This window comes from Stomoxys calcitrans, chromosome 3 (genome assembly GCF_963082655.1).
Source record: "Stomoxys calcitrans chromosome 3, idStoCalc2.1, whole genome shotgun sequence".
NCBI classification, from domain to species: Eukaryota; Metazoa; Arthropoda; class Insecta; order Diptera; family Muscidae; genus Stomoxys; species Stomoxys calcitrans.
In genome coordinates this window covers 82,236,888-82,259,701 of record NC_081554.1, presented here as the reverse complement: position 1 = coordinate 82,259,701, position 22,814 = coordinate 82,236,888, and the positions used below count along the sequence as shown (strand labels likewise).

At 39.7% G+C, this 22,814-nt stretch overlaps 1 protein-coding gene across 1 annotated transcript in view; it reads left to right on the top strand.

Annotated features, from left to right (window-relative positions):
• The window catches only part of LOC131996425 (uncharacterized), a 29,735-nt gene extending 7,316 nt beyond the window's left edge, over positions 1 to 22,419 (top strand). Inside the window, exon 2 of the mRNA XM_059366113.1 lies at positions 22,082 to 22,419. Coding sequence (XP_059222096.1) covers positions 22,082 to 22,374 — 293 coding nt within the window. The 3' untranslated portion in view covers positions 22,375 to 22,419. The remainder of the gene's footprint in view (positions 1 to 22,081) is intronic.
• The last annotated feature ends 395 nt before the right edge of the window (positions 22,420 to 22,814 follow it).

Sequence of the window (22,814 nt, the reverse complement as noted above, 5' to 3'; positions counted from 1 at the left end):
TATTCACAAAACATAATCTTCTTATATATAACAAGTAAAAGCGTGCTAAGTTCGGATGGCCGAATCTTATATACCCTCAACCATGGAGCGCATTTGTCGAGTTCTTTTCCCGACATCTCTTCTTAGGCAAAAATTATATAAGAAAAGAATTGCTCTGCTATTAGAGCGATATCAAGATATGATCCGGATTAGACCACAATTAAATTATATGTTGGAGACCTGTGTAAAATGTCAGCCAATTCAAATAAGAATTGCGCCCTTTGGGGGCTCAAGAAGTAAAATAGAGAGATCGATTTATATGGGAGCTGTATCGGGCTATCGACAGATTCAGAACATAATAAACACGTATGTTGATGGTCATGAGAGGATCCGATGTACAAAATTTCAGGCAAATCGGATAATAATTGCGACCTCCAGAGGCTCAAGAGGTCAAAATCCCAGATCGGTTTATATGGCAGCTATATCAGGTTATGAACCGAATTGAATCATACTTAGCACAGTTGTTGGATATCATAACAAAACACGTCGTGCAAAATTTCATCCCAATCGGATATGAATTGCGCACTCTAGAGGCTCAAGAAGTCAAGACCCAAGATCGGTTTATATGGCAGCTATATCAGGTTATGAACCGATTTGAACCATACTTGGCACAGTTGTTGAATATCATAACAAAACATGTCGTGCCAAAATTCATTCCAATCGGATAAAAATTGCGCACTCTAGAGGCTCAAGAAGTCAAGACCCAAGTTCGGTTTATATGACAGCTATATCAGGTTATGGAACGATTTGAACCATAATAAGCACAGTTGTTGGATATCATAACAAAACACGTCGTGCAAAATTTCATCCCAATCGGATATGAATTGCGCACTCTAGAGGCTCAAGAAGTCAAGACCCAAGATCGGTTTATATGGCAGCTATATCAAAACATAGACCGATATGGCCCATTTACAATACCAACCAAACAAATTTCAAGCGGCTAGCTTTCGACAGACAGACGGACGGACGGACAGACCAACGGACAGACGGACGGACATGGCTAGATCGACATAAAATGTCGCGACGATCAAGAATATATATACTTTATGGGGACTTAGACGAATATTTCGAGTAGTTACAAACAGAATGACGAAATTAGTATACCCCCCATCTTATGGTGGAGGGTATAAAAATCAATTTGTGTTTGTTTGTGTGTTCCTTATAGACTCAGAAACGGCTGAACCGATTTTCTTGAAATTTTCACAGATGGTGCATAATGATGCCGTGGCGAAAATAGGATACTACATTTTTTGATATCTGAAGGGGGAGCGGACCCTCCCCCTTACCCTAATTTTCAGAAACGCCAGATTTCGGAGATGGGTGGTGCGATTTAAGCGAAATTTTGTATGCCCTCTTAGGTTAGGTTAGGTTGAAAAGAGGGTGCAAATATATTATCCGCCCCATGCAACTATGGACATACACCTAAGCCAGTAATCGGCTTGTTGTGCTCTCTAAAAACTATAAAGTAACCTCTTAAAAGAAAATTTTAAGTTAGGAATTCCGTGCTACTTACAAAATCCTTAATTGTTTTCAATGCCACTCCCCTAAGTTGGTTCATGTCTGATATTGTGTCTTCACCTAAGTACCGGTATCTGTTGGACGCAAAAGCCGGGCAATGACAAAGGAAATGCTCCAGTTCCGTCTCATCATCTTCCCCGCATGCCCTACACATGCTATCACTTGCCGCACCGAATTTACATAAGTGAGCTCGTAGTCCTATATGTCGCGTTATGATAACAACAGCTATACTGACCTCCTTCTTACTTACCTTTAAGTAATAGCCTCGTCTCCTCACGATCTGGATCCCCCCATAGGATGTTCGCCGTTTTGCCGACCGTTTCGCTGTTCCACAATGTTGCATGGGCATTCGTCGCCCACTCCCTCAACTCAAACAGCGTCGACCCGAAAGGCTTTGGGTTAACCAAGTTCATTGACATCAGTCCTCTGGCATACTTCACCGCCAAATCGTCTGCCCTTTCATTTCCCTTTACTCCGTTATGGCCTGGCACCCAAACGATGGGGATTTTGCCATCCTCAGAGAAGGCATTAATCTCCTTCTTACACTGCAAGACTGTTCGTGACTTTACCGTCCTGGTTGTTATTGCCCTTATGGCAATTTTGCGGTCGGTAAAAATGTTCACACTCGACATTCTCGCGTTAGCACCACACCACTTCACGCATTCCGTAATCGCCCGGATCTCCGCATGAAGGGCCGTATTATGGCCAGGCAGTCTAAAACAGATGTCAGTCCCAAGGTTTTCAATGTAAACCCCCAGGCCCACTCTGTCCTCTAGCTTTGATCCATCCGTGCAACATGATCTTCCAGATGGCAATACTAGGGTTCCGTCAGTCCAAGACGCTGCCGCTGGCAGCGGTGCTTCCCACTCGACGCCTCAGTGTATCCGGTTGGAAACTTATTCCCTTCCTTCCTGGTTTCTTATCGTCGCCTCGATTATACCGCAATGGTATGAGCTGCTCCCATCCTCAATCCATTGTCCCATCGCCTTAAGTTTCATAGCCGCAGTGGATGACTCACACTAAATCTGTATGTCAATGGGTTGGATATCTAGAATAGTCTCCAGTGACCTAGTGGGCGTGGTCCTCATCGCTCCGCCTATGATAAGACATCATTTTCTCTGAACCTGTTGTATGGTCCTCATGTTGCACTTTTTCTCTATAGCAGTCCACCAAACTACTGAGGTGTAAGTAAGTATTGGTCTAATCATGCTCCTGTAGAGCCAGTAGACTATCCTCGGATTCAGGCCAGTCTACATAGTGACCAACATCTGTGAGCCTTCTCAGAACGCTCCTGAATGTGACACTTCCAATTCAGCTTCCTGTCGAAGATATGGAAATCGTTTTATTGAGGAAACGTGCTGCGTCAAATTGGCCCACCTTCGCCTTCCTCATGAACAGGCATATTTCAGTTTTCTCTGGGTTAACATTGACACTCCTAGGTCTAGCCCAGTCATATGCACTATGCAAGACCCTTTCGGCCCTTCTGCATTGCTCGTTAGGAAGTATTATAACGTTGTCTACTAGCAGACAGGTCCTTCCTCAGTCAGCATCCGCAATAGGTTATATATGGTTGTTGCCCAAAAGAGTGGCGATAAAATGCCCCCCTGTGGCGTACCCTGTGAAACTTCCTCTCTTATATTTATGTCATGGGACCCGCAATGTATCCACCTGTTCCTTAGTATATGGTTTATCCAGTCTCTAAGGACCGGGTCCACACGGTACTGGTGTAAGGATTGAATCAGTTTGTCGACCCACACATTGTTAAAAGCCCCCTCGATGTCAATGCATACCGCCGGGGTGTACATTTTGGCATCGAAGGATTCTTCTTTTTTATACACAACATCTTGCAGCGCAGTCTCTACCGACCTTCCCTTAAAAGGCATGTTGTTTGTATTTGAGCAGTTCGCTGGATGTCCTACTCTTTATCATGGGGTCCACAATACGTTCCACTGTTTTGAATGGAAAGGACGTAAGGCTTATAGGTCTGTAGGCCTTTGATGTCGCATAACTTGCCTCGCCATGCTTAGGTATTAATACCACCCTTGCCTCCTGCCAGGCTTTCGAAGGATATGCAAGTCCTAGGCACGCTGTGAATATAGTGGCCAGATGAGACGTCAAATAATCTGACTTTTCTTGTAACACTGGAAATATTCCATCAGGTCCGGGCGACTTTAATGGTTTGAAGCTCCTCAAGGCTTCGTTGACCATAAATTCCGCTATGATAAGCCTTCGATCAACCTCTTTATTTCAAGATTCCGATGTATCTGTGAGTCCTGTCATATCCTGGGAAAATGTTTCAGTCGGACATAGAGAAACTTTTTCATCATGACGGTTTCTTAACGCTTTCGACCTGGTCGCATAAAATCTTACTGGAGGCGCGTTTTACCGCTCTTTAAATCTAATTTTGTTCCCTGAGCCATGTGTAATACGCATCCCAATATTCGCTTCCTCTTTTTTACTACTTTCTCTGTTATAAAGTCTGAGGACCTCTTTCTCATGTTGGGTTTCTCCTGGTCATTCAGGGTTTTTCTTGGGGTGATTTCCTCGAAGAGGACAACTATTTTCGAAAGTCTCCAGCAGTGCAGTTGGATTCTGTTGACATTGTCATCAGTGTCTTCTATGCTTGGACAGCCTAAATTATCTTGCCCAAGTCTTCTTCTGAGTAGTCTTCCGAATTTTGACCAGTAGATTTTCAACTTATCGGATTCGGCGCTGCCCTTTCTATTCTAAACCTATTGAAGCGATGGTCTGAGAAGGCTCCATGGAGATCCGAACCTTATCGATTTGAACATATTGTCATATCTGAAACCTCCTCCCTAATCCTATTTTTATACCCACCACCGAAAGATGGGGGTATATTCATTTTGTCATTCCGTTTGCAACACATCGGAATATCCATTTCCTTCCCTATAAAGCATAGATATTCTTGATCAGCTTAAAAATCTAAGACGATCTAGCCATGTCCGTCCGTCTGTCAGTTGAAATCACGCTACAGTCTTTAAAAATAGAGATATTGAGCTGAAATTTTGCACAGATTCTTTTTTTGTCCATAAGTAGGTTAAGTTCGAAGATGGGCTATATCGGACTATATCTTGATATAGCCCCCATATAGACCGATCCGCCGATTTAGGGTCTTAGGCCCATAAAAGCCACATCTATTATCCGATTTTGCTGAAATTTGGGACAGTGAGTTGTGTTAGGCCCTTCGACAGATCGGTCCAGATTTGGATATAGCTGCCATATAGACCGATCCTCCGATTTAGGGTTTTAGACCCACAAAAGCCACATTTATTATCCGATTTCGCTGAAATATAGGACAGTGAGTTGTGTTAGGCCTTTCGACTTCCCTTGTTAATTTAGCGTAGATCGGTTCCGATTTGGATATAGCTGCCATATAGACCGATCCTCCGATTTAGGGACTTAGGCCCATAAGAGCCACATTTTTTATCCGATTTCGCTAAAATTTGGGGCAGTGAGTTGTGTTAAGCCCTTCAACTTCCTTCGTTAATTTGACCCAGATTGGTTTCGATTTGAGTATAGCTGCCATATAGACCGATCCTCCGATTTAGGGTCTTAGGCCCACAAAAGCCACATTTATTATCCGATTTCGCTGAAATTTAGGACAGTGAGTTGTGTTAGGCCCTTAAACTTTTTTCGTTAATTTGGCCAAGATTGGTTCCGATTTGGATATAGCTGCCATATAGACCGATCCTCCGATTTAGGGTCTTAGGCCCACAAAAGCCACATTTATTATCCAAATTCGATGAAATTCGGGACAGTGAATTGTGTTAGTCCCTTCGACATCTTTCTTTAATTTGGCCCAGATCGGTTCAGAGTTGGATATAGCTGCCATGTAGACCGATATCTCGATTTAAAGTCTTGGCCCCATAAAAGGGGCATTTATAATCCGATTTCACTGAAATTTGGCATATGTTAGGCTTTTCGACATCCGTGTCGTATATGGTTCAGATCGGTTTATTTTTATCTTTTCAACCTAACTTAACCTAATCCTGTTAACAAAGGTAGCATTGATCCCAGTATTAGCTGGCTAAAACAGACGTCTCAGTTATTGTGTCTGTCATGACAGGTCACTGTCTGATAGGAAGACATGCTAAAAGTCTGAAGATTGCAAATAACGATTTTTACAGAAGGTGTGAGGACGTTGAGGAAGAGAGACTGCGGAACTTCCGCTGTGTGTGTTTATCCCGAACTGGCAGGCAAAAAGAATTCCACATTAGGTTCTCATTTCTTTAAGAACTGTTGGATTTAGCGGATGCGAACATTTGCAAGCTGTTGGGACTTTAAGCTTGGCATCCCATATACATACCAAATTTGGTTACAAACTGCTCAATTCTCATACAACCTAAGAGCTACTTTTGTACCCTACTTTCCTACCCGTCCTATTGTGATGAAGAGTATAAAAACTTTAAGTATTTACTATCCCTTTTTTACCTTTAGCAACAAAATGTAGTATCAAAAGAGCAAATATTTTATGGTAAACAGCAAAAGGCACTTCCATTGAAGCTGCCAGTTGGCTTTAAAAAGTCTACTAACTTGTATATGTTCGCATCCGCTAATGCAGACCAGTCCTCAAAATAAAGGTACTACCATGATTAACAGAATTTGCCCTCACTTCAATTTTAATTTTCAAATAACCTTTACAACTTTACTCCTCTCTGTAACAGCTCTCCAAAAATATTTGATTTATCACATTTAAAATTTAGAAGGAAAAGAATACACTCGTTAAGTGGGTACACAACATCCTTGTCAAAAAACCTTTTACAACATCTTATGAATATTTCAAAGTTGAATGACTTAACAAACATACAAAATGCCGTAAAGGCAAACTAAATGTTATTTATTCAGCTTTTTGTTATTTTAAGTTTGGCAATATTTGGTCATTCTTTAAGAAAAAGCCAGTCATTTTAAAATACGCAAAACTGTAACAAGTAAAAACGTGTGCTCAACTTTGGATACCGACCACCATGGATAAAATAACCATCCACTTTTAAAATAACTCCAATACCATACCCATAGTAATATGCAAATGTCGGATGGTCAGGATCATATTTGATTCAGCTCCCTAGAACTCTTACACAAGACACACTTTCAGCGAAATCGGCCAAAAAATCCGCTTTTTATAGGATTAAGACCTTAAATTGCGAGATCGGTTTATATGGCATCTAAATCTATATATAGTCTGATCTGGATGACCGGAGGCTTAATACAAATCACTGTATCAAATTCCAACGAAATCAGGCATTTATTATCCGATTTCGGGCATTTATTACCCGATTTCGTTGTGTGTCTTCTTTATGGGCTTAAAACCCTTAATCGACAGATTATGGTCCAGATCGGAAATTATTTAGATATAGCTGCCATATAATCGATCTTGGGTCTTGACTTCTTGAGCCTCTACAGGGAGCAATTCCTGTGCGATTTGGCTGAAACATTGCATGACGTGTTTTGTTATGACTTCTCACAACTATATTAAGAATGGTTCAAATCCGTCTATAACCTCATATAGCTGTCGCCATATAAACCGATCTGGGGTCTTGACTTCTTGAGCCTCTAGAGGACGTGGGTTGTCCAAAAAGTAATTGCGGATTTTTCATAGTTTCACAGCTTGTGACTCTGTAATTGCATTCTTTCTTCTGTCAGTTATCAGCTGTTACTTTTAGCTTGCTTTAGAAAAAAAGTGTAAAAAAGTATATTTGGTTAAAGTTCATTCTAAGTTTTATTAAAAATGCATTTAATTTCTTTTAAAAAATCCGCAATTACTTTTTGGGCAACCAAATATTATCCGATATGACAGAAATTTTGTACAACGGTTTCTCTCATAACCTTTAACATACGTGTCGAAAATTGCATGCATCGGTTTATAGCCCAATGCAGCTTCCCTATAAACCGATCTTCCTATTTTACTTCTTCAGCCCCTAAAGTGCGCAATTCTTACTAGATTTGGCTGAAATTTTACACAATGACTTCTGCTTTGCAATATTCAGTTCAATTATGGTCCAAAATGAACCATAACTTGATATTGTTCCAATAACATGGCAATTCTTTTCTTTTATCCTTTGTTTGCCTAAAAAGAGATACCGTGGCAAGAGCTAGACAAATGCGATCCACGATGGAGGGTATATAAGATTCGGCTCAGCCGAACTTAGCACGCTTTTACTTGTTGCGGCTTTTATGGGCTTAAGACCCCAAACCAGCTGATCGGTCTATATGACAGCTATAGCTAAATGTAGGTCCGATGTGAACAACCCAGTCGAGTACATAGACGGTTCTGCCGCTGCCAAGGAATATACAATGGTAACATTTCTTGACATTAAAGCATTTCATTTATCTAAAACCGGCGTCAATTACGAAGGTGTTGGAGTTTCTAGGCACCAACTCTCAAAAAGGGCAACCCCTATACACCTGCAAGGGAGCCATTGGCAAAAGTTGGGGGGTTTAGACCGCGCGTCATGCATTGGGTATATGCTGCAGTTGTCAGACCTATAATGCTATATGGTGTTGTAATCTGGTGGACGGCGCTTCAATGGTCCACCTACTATCCAATACTCAACCCGATCCAAAGAATGGCTAGTTTGTGCATCACAGCCGCCCTGAGGACGACACCATCTGATACACTGAATTTAATGTTGCATATAATGCCTCTGGACATTGTGGCTAGACAAATTGCTGCGACCTCTGCCGTGAGTATGAGGGAGCTTTCTCTTTGATCATGTGGCGTACTATGCTTTCCTTGATGCAATGTCCGATGTTCCAGGCAGCGTGGATTACACACTACAGGAGCCGCTTTTTGATATAAAGTACTATACCACTTTTCCTGATAGAACCGATTGGAACTATGAAATCCCTGGTAAGAGAAGTTATATATACTAATATACAGATTATTCCAAAATTAACGACCAGGTGGGCTTTCGAGTGTACTCTAAAGATCTAGAACTGGTGTCATCGAAGAGGTTACCAGACCACTGCAGTGTGTATCAAGCGGAGATCTTTGCAATTAAGGAAGTGGTGGTATAACTAAGATATAAAGTCATTACGACGATTGGTATAAATGTCTTCTCAGACAGCCAGGCAGCCATTAAATCCCTGGAGAACGTATTTCTGAACACAAAAACCGCCCTCGACTGTCGCAGATCTCTCAACGAGATGGCTGAACTGAAATACAGCTGCTCCGGGTGCCGGGCCACAGAGATATCCCAGAGAATTGTAAAGCGGATCAGCTTGCGAGACTTATAACAACCACACACATTCCAGGGATACTGGATTCTGTGGGTACGGCTCTAGCGACATGTAAGCTAAATTTTCCGAACCAGGCCCAAAGGACGACAAAGAGGGAGCTGTGAGCATTCCAAAACTATGTGGCCTAATCTAGACTTGCAGATGTCTACCGCTATGTTGTCACTGGCTAGAACAGACGTCTCAGTCATTTTGTACGTCATAACGGCTCAATGTCTAATCGGAAAACATGCTGGCAGACTAAAGGTTGACATTGACGACTTTTGATGGAACTGTGGGGACATCGAAGAAATAGAGACTATAGAACACCTTCTGTGTGTATGTCCCGCGCTGGCAGTCAGCAGACGTACCTTTTAAGGTTCTCATTTCTTTGAGATGGTTCAACGGTAGAATCTAGATGGCATCTTCCTTCTTCTGTTCCTGTGGTATCACATTGAACGAAAACGTCTTAGTGAGTCTGATGGCAGACTTCAACTTAAATCTATCGTAACCTAACCCACCAGGGTTAGATTAGGATAGGTTTATCCTAACTTCAATTTGGTTGAAATTTTGCATAATGGGATCTACTTTTGTGTTAAACGTACAAACCAAGAATGGGCCGAATCGGTTTACATCCCTACATAGCTCCATTAGCATAGCATTATCCTTTTTATACCCACTACCGAAGGATGGGGGTATATTCATTTTGTCATTCCGTTTGCAACACATCGAAATATCCATTTCCGACCCTATAAAGCATAAATATTCTTGATCAGCGCAAACATCTAAGACGATCTAGCCATGACCACCCGTTTGTCTGTAGAAATCACGCTACAGTCTTCAAAAACAGAGATATTGAGCTGAAATTGTGCACACATTCTTTTTTTTTTGTCCATAAGCAGGTTAAATTCGAAGATGGGCTATATCGGACTATATCTTGATATAGCCCCCATATAGACCGATCCGCCGATTAAGGGTCTTAAGTCCATAAAAGCCACATTTATTATCCGAACGTGCTGAAATTTGGAACAGTGTGTTTCTTTAGGCCTTTCGACATCCTTCTTAAATTTGGCCCAGATTGGTCCAGATTTGGATATAGCTGCCATATAGACCGATCCGCCGATTTAGGGTCTTAGGCCCATAAAAGCCACATTTATTATCCGATTTTGCTGAAATTTAGGACAGAGAGTTGTGTTAGGCCCTTTGATATCCTTCTTCAATTTGGCCTAGATCGGCTGAAATGTGGATATAGCTGCCATATAGCCTGATCCGCCGATTTAGGGTCTTAGGCCCATAAAAGCCACATTTATTATCCGATTTTGCTGAAATTTGAGACAGTGAGTTGTCTTAGGCCCTTCGACATCCTTCGTTAATTTGGGTCAGATCGGTTCAGATTTGGATATAGCTGCCATATAAACCGATGTCTCGATTTAAGGTTTTGGGGCCATAAAAAGCGCATTTATTGTCCGATTTCGCAGAAATTTGGGACAGTGAGTTAAGTTAAGCCCCTCGACATACATATGCAATATGGCGCAGATCGGTCTAGATTTGGATATAGCTGCCATATAAACCGATCTCTCGATTTAAGGTTTTGGGGCCATAAAGGGCGCATTTATTGTCCGATTTCGCAGAAATTTGGAACAGTGAGTTGCGTTAGGTTCATCGAAAACATTCTGCAATTTGGCCCAGATCATTCTACATTTGGGTATAGCTGTCATAAGACCGATCTCTCGATTTAATGTTTTGGGCCCATAAAATTCGCATTTATTGGCCGATGTCGCCGAAATTCGGGACAGTGAGTTATGTTTAGCCCCTCGACATCCTTCGTCAATTTGGCACAGATCGATCCAGATTTTGATATAGCTGCCATATAGAATGATATCTTGATTTACAGTCTTGGCCCCATAAAGGGCGCATTTATAATCCATTTTCACTGACATTTGACACAGTGACCTATGTTAGGCTTTTCTGTGTCGTATATGGTTCAGATCGGTTTATTTGGTCCAAATCGTAACATATTTCGATATAACTGCTATGTGGCATAAGGTATACATTTTTCTCTGGATTTTAATGAAAGGTGGTTTACATATATACCCGAGGTGGTGGGTATCCAAAGTTCAGCTCGGCCGAATTAAAGCCTTCTTACTTGTTTCTTTTAATAAAATTGCATTGAAATTTGTTTGCCATAAATTGTACAAGAGTGTTTGAAAATGTTATTGAAATTTCGTTTAAGATTTATGTCAACAATGGTATTCGCCACTTTTAATAAATCCTAAGACATGCTTAAAAGTGTCAACATTCTTGGTTAGAAAAGGCTTGGTGTCGCCATACCAACGCTTTGCTCTTTAGGCCTATGCCATTCTGAGTATAGAATTTTTAAAATGTCTTCAAATTTGCATAATTGAATTTTATAAATCCTTTCTATCAATTGTGAATGTCTACCACAAATGTTAATGTATGAATGTGCGATAGCAATTCTCGAAAATAACAAAATATCACTCCAAGTGAAAACATACATTTACATTTGAATATTTTATAGCAAAATATAACATACATATATTTTTTTTTTTAATTTTCTTGATTGTGAGTAAATAGAGAATAAGTACAGAGTTGGGTATATGAAAATTCTTGCATAGTCAGACTGGCGGTTTATAAGACAAGATTTAAAGAATTCAAAGTATAACGACCCATATATACCAAAAGTGTAAGAAAAGAAAGCTCATGTACTGTTTCATTTTTCTGCGTATTTCTAGTGTTTTCATGTCGCTTCGTAGTAATATTTTTGGGGTGTGACTTTTGAAGAAAGAAAAATTCTTGCAAAGTCAGTGTCACAGACAGCAGCCATAAATCTTTTAAAGTAAGAAATCTCTACATTTCTTTTTGTGTGGTGAACATTTTCCTTTAACATTTTTTGTTTTTTTTTTTTTTTTTCTTCTGTTATTTACCAAGATAAATATGTGCGAGAATGTTGTTTCCTGAGGCCAAGAGAACACATTTCGACCTTTTTACGCAGGATATAAACGGGGTGTTGTCCAACTACCACAACCATTTCCAGCCATACACATTTGTCAAACACCCATTTTATGTCCTGTGCTGGTTGTGTCTGCAGACATGGAGTACAGGAAACAAGAGGGTCTTTTTTATCGTAGCATCCGGTCATGGACATTCGTGGTCGAAATAAACTTCAAGGATTCTTCATTGAGAATGATGCGAATAAAATGGTGATTACACTGTGGAGGTATAGTTGAAAAATGCCAAAAGAAGAAACACAGAAGGCGTTAAATGCAGACGAACCTACTTTTATGTTTCCAGCACCATATACAATTTCCTATTGTGTAAAAAAAAAAAAAAATTACTCAGTAAATATGAGCATTGTAGTTGAAGGTCAAATAAAGAATTATTGGACAATCCACTCAAAGAAAGGGAATAATCATTTTGACTGCCTACCAGGCTTTATAGCTTAAAACCAGTAAGGAAAGGCAAATGTTGGGCGGAGCCGACTATGTAATACCATACATCACCGAGTATACTTTTAATAGATATCACTTATACCCAAATTTAGTCAGACTTCGCATACCTATTGAAATATCAAATGAGAACCTTATACAATTTTCTCACGATGGTATGAAAATTGTGGCTTCAAGGCTGTTGAAATGTATAAAAGTTATATGTGGGAGTTGTATCTGAATCGATTTTGATGAAATTTTGGGATGTTAAATAAACCATTGGGATTGGGATGTCAATTAAACTATCTCATGAAAAATTTTGTAGAGATCGGACCAAAATTGCGGTTTCTACAGCCATATCGGATGAAAAATATATATGGGAGGTATATCAAAATCTGGACCGATTTTTATTAAAATTTTGCACACATATGAGGACGTTGAATAAAACGGGCCATGCCAAATTTTGTTAAGATTGAACCAAAATTGTGGCTTCTACAGCCTTCAAAGGCCATATCGGATGAAAAATATATATGGGAGCTATATCTAAATCTGGACAGATTTTTATGGAATTTTGCCCACATATGGAAACGTTGAACAAAACGCTCCATGCCAAATTGTGTACGGATGGGACCAAAATTGTAGCAACCACAACTTTAAAAGGGCATATCGGATGAAAAATATACATGGGAGCTATATATAAATCTGATCCGATTATGATGAAATTTTGCACACATAGTGGGACGTAACAAAAAAGCACTTCGTGCCAAATTTTGTAAAGATCGGACCAAAATTGTGCCTTCTACAGCCTCTATAAGTCAAATCGGACGAAAGTTATATATGGGAGCTATATCGAAATCTGAACCGATTTAAATGAAATTTTGCACACATATAAGAATGTTGAATAAAACGCTGCATGCCAAATTTTGTAAGGATGGGACCAAAATTGTGGCTACTACAGCTTTAAAAGGGCATATCGGATGAAAGATATACAAGGGAGCTATGTCTAAATCTGAACCGATTTAAAAGAAATTTTGCACACATATTGGGACGTCACAAAAAGCAGTTCGTGCCAAATTTTATAAAGATCGGTTCAAAATTGTGCCTTCTACAGCCTTTATAGGTCAAATCGGACGAAAGTTACATATGGGAGCTATATCTAAATCTGAACCGATTTATATTAAATTTTGCACACATATTGAGGCGTCATACGAAACATTTAATACCAATTTTGGTAGAGATCGCACCAAAATTGCGGCTCCTACAGCTTTAAAAGGGCATATCGGATGAAAGATATATATGGGAGCTATATCTAAATCTTTACCGATTTCAATAAATTTTTGCAAGCATTTTTGGGCGTTAGAAAAAGCACATTCTGCAAAATTTTGTAAAGATCGGACCAAAATTGTAGCTTCTACAGCTTTAAAAGTGCACATCGCATGAAAGATACATATGAGAGCTATATCTAAATCTGGACCGATTTTTTTCAAAATCAATTGCGTTCGTCCTTGGAAATCGTCCTTGTGAAAATCGGACAACAAATGCGACCTGTACCTTGATTACAAAAATACATGGACAGACAGACAGACGGACATAGCTATATCGAATCAGGAAGTGATTCTAAACCGATCCGTTTACTTATCGATGGGTCTAGCTCTTCTCCTTCTTAGCGTTGCAAACAAATGCACAAATCTATAATACCATGTACCACAGTGGTGGATAAAAGAAAAGAACTGCTATATTATTGGAACTATATGAAGTTATGGTTAATTTCAGACTATAATTGGATTGAATATTGGAGATCATAGTAGAAGTCATTGGGTAAAATTTCAGCCAAATCTAGTAAGAATTTCGCCCTTTAGGGGCTGAAGAAGAGATCGGTTTACATGGGAGCTGTATTAGGCTATAAACCGTTTCACACAATATTCGACACGTTTGTCAAAGGTCATGGGAGAAGCCGTTGCACAAAATTTCAGCCAAATTGGATAATAATTGCGCCCTTTAGAGGTTCATGAATTCAAGATCCCAGATCGGTTTATATGGCAGCTTTATCAGGTTATGGATCGATTTGAACCATGCTTACCACATTTGTTGAAAGTCATAACAAAACACCCCATGCAAAATTTCAGCTAAATCGGATAATAATTGCGCCCTCTAGTGGCTCAAGAAGTCAAAACCCCAGATCGGTTTATATGGCAGCTATATCAGGTTATGAACCGATTTCCACCATACTTAGCACAGATGTTGGAAGTCATAACAAAACACGTCTTGAAAAGTTTCAGCCAAATCGGATAAGAATTGCGTCTGACGGACGGACGGACGAACCGACAGACGGACGGATGGACGGGCAGACGGACGGACAGATGGACGGACGGATGGACGGACGGAAGGATGGACAGACGGACGGACAGACGGACGGACAGAGGGACGGGCAGATGGACGGACAGAGGGACGACCAGACGGACGGATGGATGGAGATACGGACGAACGGACAGAGGGACGGACAGACGGACGGGCAGACGGACAGACGGATGGACTGACGGGCAGTCGGTCAGACGGATGGACGAACGGGCAGACAGACAGACGGATGGATGGACAGACGGACGGATAAACAGACGGACCGACAGACGTACAGACAGACGGACGAACGGACAGACGGACGGACAGACGGGTGGACGGACGGACGGAGGGACGGACTGACAGACGGACGGATGAAAAGCCGGACGGATAGACAGACGGACGGACAGACGGAAGGACGGACGGATGGACAGACGGACGGACAGACGGACAGACGGACGGACGGACAGACGGACGAACAAACGGACAGACGGACGGACGGATGGACATGGCTAGATCGACTTAAAAAGTCATGACGATCAAGAATATTTATAACTATGGAGTCTTAGACGAATATTTCGAGGAGCTACAAACAGAATGACGAAATTAGTATACCCCCATCCTATGGTGGAGGGCATAATAAATTTTCCTGAAAGACAGATGTGTACTGAACATAGAAGATTTTTGCGAATCAACCAAAAAATTTAAGCTCTTTGAATCGCACGATTAGCTGTAAACGACTAATCGTGAGATTTATATAGGAGCTGTATCGGTTCTATAGCGATATGGACCATACTTACCACAGATGTTGAAAATCTAAACAGACTACTAAGCGCAAAATTTCCGTTGCCACTAAAAAATTTCCTTCTGATTTTCTCGCCAGGATTCGAACACAGGCGTTCAGTGTCATTGGCTAAACCTTGCACTACGGTCTCTTCCTGATATAGCGCACATATAAACCGTTCTCCAGATTATAATTCTTAGCACCTTAAATGGCAAAATTCCTACCCGTTCCGACCTACATTCATACCCCATGATTCCGTCGCCACTAAAAAATTTCCTTGTGATTTTCTCGCCAGGATTCGAATACAGGCGTTCAGTGTCACTGGCTAAACCCTGCATTACGGTGTCTTCCTGATAAAGCTCTTATAGAAACCGTTCTCCAGATTATAATTATTGAGCACCTAAATGGCAAAATTCTTACCTGATCCAACCTACATTCACATCCCATGTCAGCCCCTGGACCTATGAGGGTCTCCCAATATTGCATAATTATTGAAAACCATCTCCATATTCACTATGTCAATATTCACCTTTTCCAGTATTATGACCTCCAGAAATTTAAAACAAATGTGAATAAACACTACTCCCCCTTTTCCCCCCTCCAGATTTTCCATTCTCCATCGTAATGCCTTACATATACAGGGGCCATACTCTGAGTGAAGGCTAAATAAAAAAAACTGGCACTCTTTTACGAGCTGCTTTGAGGTCTGTGGACCTCTTTACTACCATTGCGAATTTTCGCGGTCACCCAGGGATTCTCCTCGGTTGATTACTTTGCTCGAAGCGGAAAACTATTGACATTGTCGTCAAAAAGTGAAACCTCGGACTTTGTGTATTTTGTACACATGTAAACATGGCCAGTTATACTAACGGACAGACACACAGATGGACGGACAGATGGACATGGCTAAATCGAATCAGAAAGTTATTCTGCGTAGATTGGTATACTTTTTCCTTTTGGGTTTTACAAGCAAATGCACTATATTATAATACCGTGTACCGCAGTAGTGGTATAGGGTATACAAATTACACACATGCACACACACGTCATGTATTGACCGACATAAAACTAGACTTAGCCTAAGTTGATTCATATTAAAAACATCTCTTTATTCTCGTTTCAAAAAAATTGAACTATAAGCTCGATATATTGCCACAATTAAAATACCAACCTCGTTGTCCCAAGACTTTCATCGCCCTTCACACTCTATTGGCTGGAATGATACATTGCTTTCATAAAGAGCTTCATTATATTTTAAATCACCCGTCGATTTGACATTGTCGTCGTGTTTCTCGATGTTGTTACTTTTGTCCTGCATCCTGTGCACCATCAACATTAAATGACATCTTATTTTTTTTTATTCTTCATCTCTTTTCTGCTGATAAACTGGCCTCGGAAAGTTTTTCTTTGTGATTTACTGCTTACGTTTACTTCCCATTGCTTTCTTAAAGCCAGACGTACATTTGTGTGTATGTATGTATGTGCAAGTCGTTTGTGTGTTTGTAATTTATGTTAGTTTTGAAATTTCATACAAATCGGTCATTTGCACAAATGTTGTGAACAAATTGTGGTCATTTAATGGTAACGTGGCTAACAAATGAGTACCGTTGATTTTTGATGTGTGGTTATTAGCGTGCTTTATTACCTTGGCTTGCAAGCAATTAAGAGTTTTGTATGACATTTTTGCAGTAAAAAAAAACATACATTGTAATTAACAATTTTATTTAATGATTCAATCGTTAATGGGGATAACAACATATACATGAGCATAAATGCATAAATCACTCAGAGGGTGTGCTCTGTGTCGTATAAGTAATGAGAACTGGCAATTCACATACGCACTATGGTACACTGACAAATCATGTCAGATAATCTGATACGAGTGGGTATGTCAAATTATCAAAAAGATTGGAGAAAAGCGGCAAACACAGTATACACTGACAAGTAAGAGCGTGCTAAGTTCGGCCGGGCCGAATCTTATATACCCTCCACCATAGATCGCATTCGTCGAGTTCTATGTGCGGTATCTCTTTTTATGCAAACAAAGAATATTGAATAACAACTGTTATGCTATTGAAGCTATATCAAGTTATAGTCCGGTTCGGACCATAAATGAATGCTGAACATTGTAGAAGTCATTGTGTAATATTTCAGTTCATTCGGATAGGAATTGCGCCTTGTAGCGGCTAAAGAAGCAAAATCGGCAGATAGGTTTATATGGAAGCTGTATCAAGCTATTGATCGATTTTGACCACATTAGACTCGTATGTTGAAAGTCATGAGAGAAGCTGTGGTACAAAATTTCTGCCAAATCGGATGAGAATTATGCCTTCTAGAGGCTCAAAAAGTCAAGATCCCAGATCGGTTTATATGGCAGCTATATCAGGTTATGTATCGATTTACGCCATACTTAACACAGTAATTGGAAGTCATAACGAAACACCTCATGCAAAATTTTAGCCCAATCCGATGAGAATTGCGCGCTTTATTGACTCAAGAAGTCAAGATCCAAAATTGGCTTATATGACAGCTATATTAGACTATGAACCGATTTGAATCACACTTAACACAGTTGTTGGAAGTCGTAGCAGAATACTATATGCAAAATTTCAGCCAAATCGGGAAAAAAATTCGGCTTTCAGGGGCTTAACATATCATATCAGGAGATCGGTTCATATGGCAGCTTTATCGGGTTTGAACCGTACTTGACACAGTCGTTGAAAGTCGTAACGGAACGCCACATGCAAAATTTTAACTAAATCGAACAATAACTGCGGCTTCCTCGGGGCTCAAGAAGTCAAATCGGGAGATCGGTTTATATAGGAGCTATATCAGGTTGTAAAACGAAATATCATAGTAGAATGAGGTAAATGGGCTCGATAGGTCGAGTTCTTCAACGTTACTCAATATGTGACTTCTTTCGCATTTAGCGCTGATTTTCTGTTGCACAGTTATGCAGGTATTTTAGTGGATATTCAAAGCTCGCTCCGGTCGCATTTGCGAGTTTCTAGGTGTTTTTATTGAAAATATGCATATTCAATAATATATTTACCAAATTTGTCAATACTATGAATAGTATAGATCTGGCAATATATCAATATTTTTATACCCACCACCGAAGGATGGGGGTATATTAATTTTGTCATTCCGTTTGAAACACATCGCAATATCCATTTCCAACCCTTTAATATATATTACCTTGATCAGTGTAAAATCTAAGACGATCTAGCCATGTCCATCCGTCTGTCCGTCTGTATGTTGAAATCACGCTACAGTATTTGAAAATAGAGATATTGAGCTGAAACTTTGCACAGATTTTTTTTTATGTCCATAAGCAGGCTAAATTCGAAGATGGACCATATCGGACTACATCTTGATATAGCCCCCATATAGACCGATCCGACGATTTATATCCGATTTTGCTAAAATTTGGGAGAGTGAGTTGTGTTAGGCTCTTCGACATCCTTATTCAATTTGGCTCAGATCGGTCCAGATTTGGATATAGCCAAATTGACCGATCCGCCGATTTAGGGTCTTAGGCCCATAAAAGCCACATTTATTATCCAATTTTGGTGAAATTTGAGACAGTGAGTTGTGTTAGGCCCTTCATCAACCTTCGTCAATTTGGCCCGGATCGGTTCAGATTTGGATATAACTGCCATATAAACCGATCTTTCGATATAAGGTTTTGGGTCCATAAAAAGAGCATTTATTGTCCGATGTTGCCGAAATTTTGGGACAATGAGTTGTATTAATCCCCTCGACATACTTCGGCAATATGGCTCAGATCGGTGCAGATTTGAATATAGCTGCCATATAGACCGATCTCTCGATTCAAGGTTTTGGGTCTATAAAAGCGCATTTATTGTCCGATGTCGTCGAAATTTGGGACAGTGCGTTATATTAGTCCCCTCGATATACTTCTGCAATATGGCCCTGATCGGTCCTGGTTTCAATGTAGCTGACATTTTGACCGATCTCTCGATTCAAGATTTTGGGTCTATAAAAAGCGCATTTATTGTCCATTTATTTGGCCTGCCATGTATATATATATATCTGACGTATAGACCGATATCTCTATTTAAAGTCTTGGCCGCATAAATGGTGCATTTATAATCCGATTTCACTGAAATTTGATACAGTGACTTATATAAGGCTTTTCGAAATCCGTGTCGTATATGGTTCAGATCGGTTTATTTTCATACCCTGCACCATAGGATGGGGGTATACTAATTTTGTCATTCTGTTTGTAACTCCTCGAAATATTCGTCTAAGACCCCATAAAGAATTTATATTCTTCATCGTCATGACATTTTAAGTCGAACTAGCTATGTCCGTCCGTCTGTCCGTCCTTCCGTCCGTCTATCTGTCGAAAGCACTCTAACTTTCGAGGGAGTAAAGCTACCCTCTTGAAATTTTGCACAAATACTTCTTATTAGCGCAGGTCGGTTGGGATTGTAAATGGGCTATATCGGTCCACGTTTTGATATAGCTGCCATACAAACCGATCTAGGATCTTGCCTTCTTGAGCCGCTAGAAGGCACAATTCTTATCCGATTTGGCTGACATTTTGCACGAGGTGTTTTATAATGACTTCCAACAATTGTGGCAAGTATGATTCAAATCAGTTCATAAACTGATATAGCTGTCATATAAACCCATCTTGGGTCTTGACTTCTTGAGCCTCTAGAGAGCGCAATTCTTATCCGATTGGAATGAAATTTTGCACGAGGTGTTTTGCTATGATATCCAACCGCTGTGCCAAGTATGATTTAAATCGGTTTATAACCTGATATAGCTGTCATATAAACCGATCTAGGATCTTGAATTGTTGAGCCTCTAGAGGTGGCAATTATTATCCGATTTAGCTGAAATTTAGTACAATGGCATGAATCAGTTTTAGCCTAATGCAGCTTCCCTATAAACCGATCTCCCCATTTTACTTCTTCAGCCCCTGAAGTGCGCAATTCTTTTTAGATTTAGCTGAAATTTTACCCAATGACTTCTACTATGGTCTTCAATATTCAGTTCAATTATGGTCCGAAATGAACATTAACTTGATATTGTTCCAATAACATAGCAATTCTTTTCTTTTATCCTTTGTTTGCCTAAAAAGAGATACCGTGACAAGAGCTCGACAAATGCGATCCATTTTACTTGTTTTTCTTTACCCTTTTGCAGATAGTCAATCAATAAAATACCGTTGAGACTCGACTGTTAACAAATGGGGCACCTATCTTGCAGAAAGTTTGTTCATATTTAGTTCTTCATGCAAAATTAAATGGACTCGATCATTTGTGATGCCCTGATATTAGCTTTTTCACGCACTTTTGTTCGTCGATCATTTGATACCATATCATGCACTTTGGCTACAATTTATGTTGTTATTGCTGTTTTTGTGTTGATATTGTGTTTTGTTAGGAAATCCAATAACTGTGCCAAGTATGGTTCAAATCGGTAAATAACCTGATATAGCTGCTATATAAACCGATCTTGAATCTTGACTTCTTGAGCCTCTAGAGGGCGCAATTCTCATCCGATTTTAATAAAATTTTGCTCGACGTGTTTTGCTATGACTTCTAACAACTGTGCTAAATAAGGTTCAAATCGATCAATATCCTGATTTAGCTGCTACCTAAACCGATCTTGAATCTTGATTTCTTGAGCTTCTAGAGGGCGCAATTCAAGTCCGATTTGCCTGAAATTTTGCATGAAGTATTTTATTATGACTTTCAACAGCTGTGCCAAATAAGGTTCAAATCGGTTCATAACCTGATATAGCTGCCATATAAACCAATCTGGGATCTTGACTTCCTAGGCCTCTAGACGGCCTCTTTTTCGAATTGGTTGAAATTTTTGTACGACGGATCCTCTCATGACCATCAATATACGTGTTTATTATGCTCTGAATCGGTCTATAGCCTGATATAGCCCCCATATAAATTGTTCTCTCTATTTTACTTCTTGAGCCCCCCAAGAGCGCAATTCTTATTCAAATTGGCTGACATTTTACACAGGTCTCCAACATATAATTTAATTGTGGTCGCGAACCTGACCATATTTTAATATCGCTCTAATAGCAGAGCAAATCTTTTCTTTTATCCTTTTTTTGCCTAAGAAGAGATGTCGAGAAAAGAACTCGACAAATGCGATCCATGGTGGAGGGTATATAAGATCCGGCCCGGCCGCACGTTTTTACTTGTTCCGTTATACCCTGTATTATAGTAGTGGTGTAGGGTATAATGACTTTTGAATGCCGGGCTCAAGATTTTATGTTATAATATTTTTGGATTTTGTTAGAAGAAAGTGCTATAGGAACCTAATTATATTGGGTTTGATGTAATTTATTCATTTAGGTTTTATGGCATTGGGTCGTATGACTTTATTTTTTGTTGGTTCGGGAAATATGTCATATCTCTTTTCATTTAAGGTCTAAAACCATTTTCAATAAATGTCATTGTGCCCAAAACACTAGCAAATCACACCATCATTGGCATCGTTTGGGCGATATGACGTTTGTCATTTTGGGCGAAATTACTCTACGCTATAAAACTGCATCTGATCTGCATACGTCTTTTAAGTTTCAATTGATTACCTACGGCACGAATAAACGAATATTTTTTTCGTGCTAACTTCAATAGTGCAACTTATTACATCTTAATCTTTAAATTCACTTTATATTACAAAATCTTTAATAAAATTGTGATTGTGCATTGTTTCTTTTTAGATTTTGCTCCAGTTGTAGCTCTGCCAAAAATATATACTAAAATGTTGTCTTACAATGTAAATAAATTAATGTCGAGCAGCAAGCAGCCGGGAGGGGTTGCAGACAAAACAAGAGATAAGGACAATGTTGCTAAAGTTTCAACCTCACTTAGATATGCAACAGGGACATCAGTCATTCATTCTAATGTCATTTATAAAATGCTACATGACAACAAAGACAATAGCACAACAGATAAAAGGGATACAGCAAGCAAGTGGAATTGCACTACTTTCATGCTTCCTTTTTTGAAATGAACTACAAAGTGTCCATAAAGTAAAGATACCATGATGGTTCAGAGAATTCCTTTTGTACAACACATGGCAGAAGTTTTCGTGAAGCTCAGGAGATGAAAAGAGGTAAGTTTATTAAATTGTATTCTAACATACCAAATAAATGTAAGAAAGAGGAGCTGAAAATATACCAAACCGAATATTTTTAAACCAGTAAAAAAAGTGGGGCGGTGTCGACTGAATAATACCCAATGTCTACTCTACAAGTACAATGTGTTAGCTATATCTAATTTTGAACCAATTTTGATGGACCTCGGCTGATGTTTTCATATGGGTTATAAAACAATCCGTATCAAATTTCGAGCAAATATGTTCAAACTGTAATAACTATGGTTGACAAACGACAACATTATTGCAAATTACACTAAACCGAACGAACATATATATATGGGAGCTATATCTGA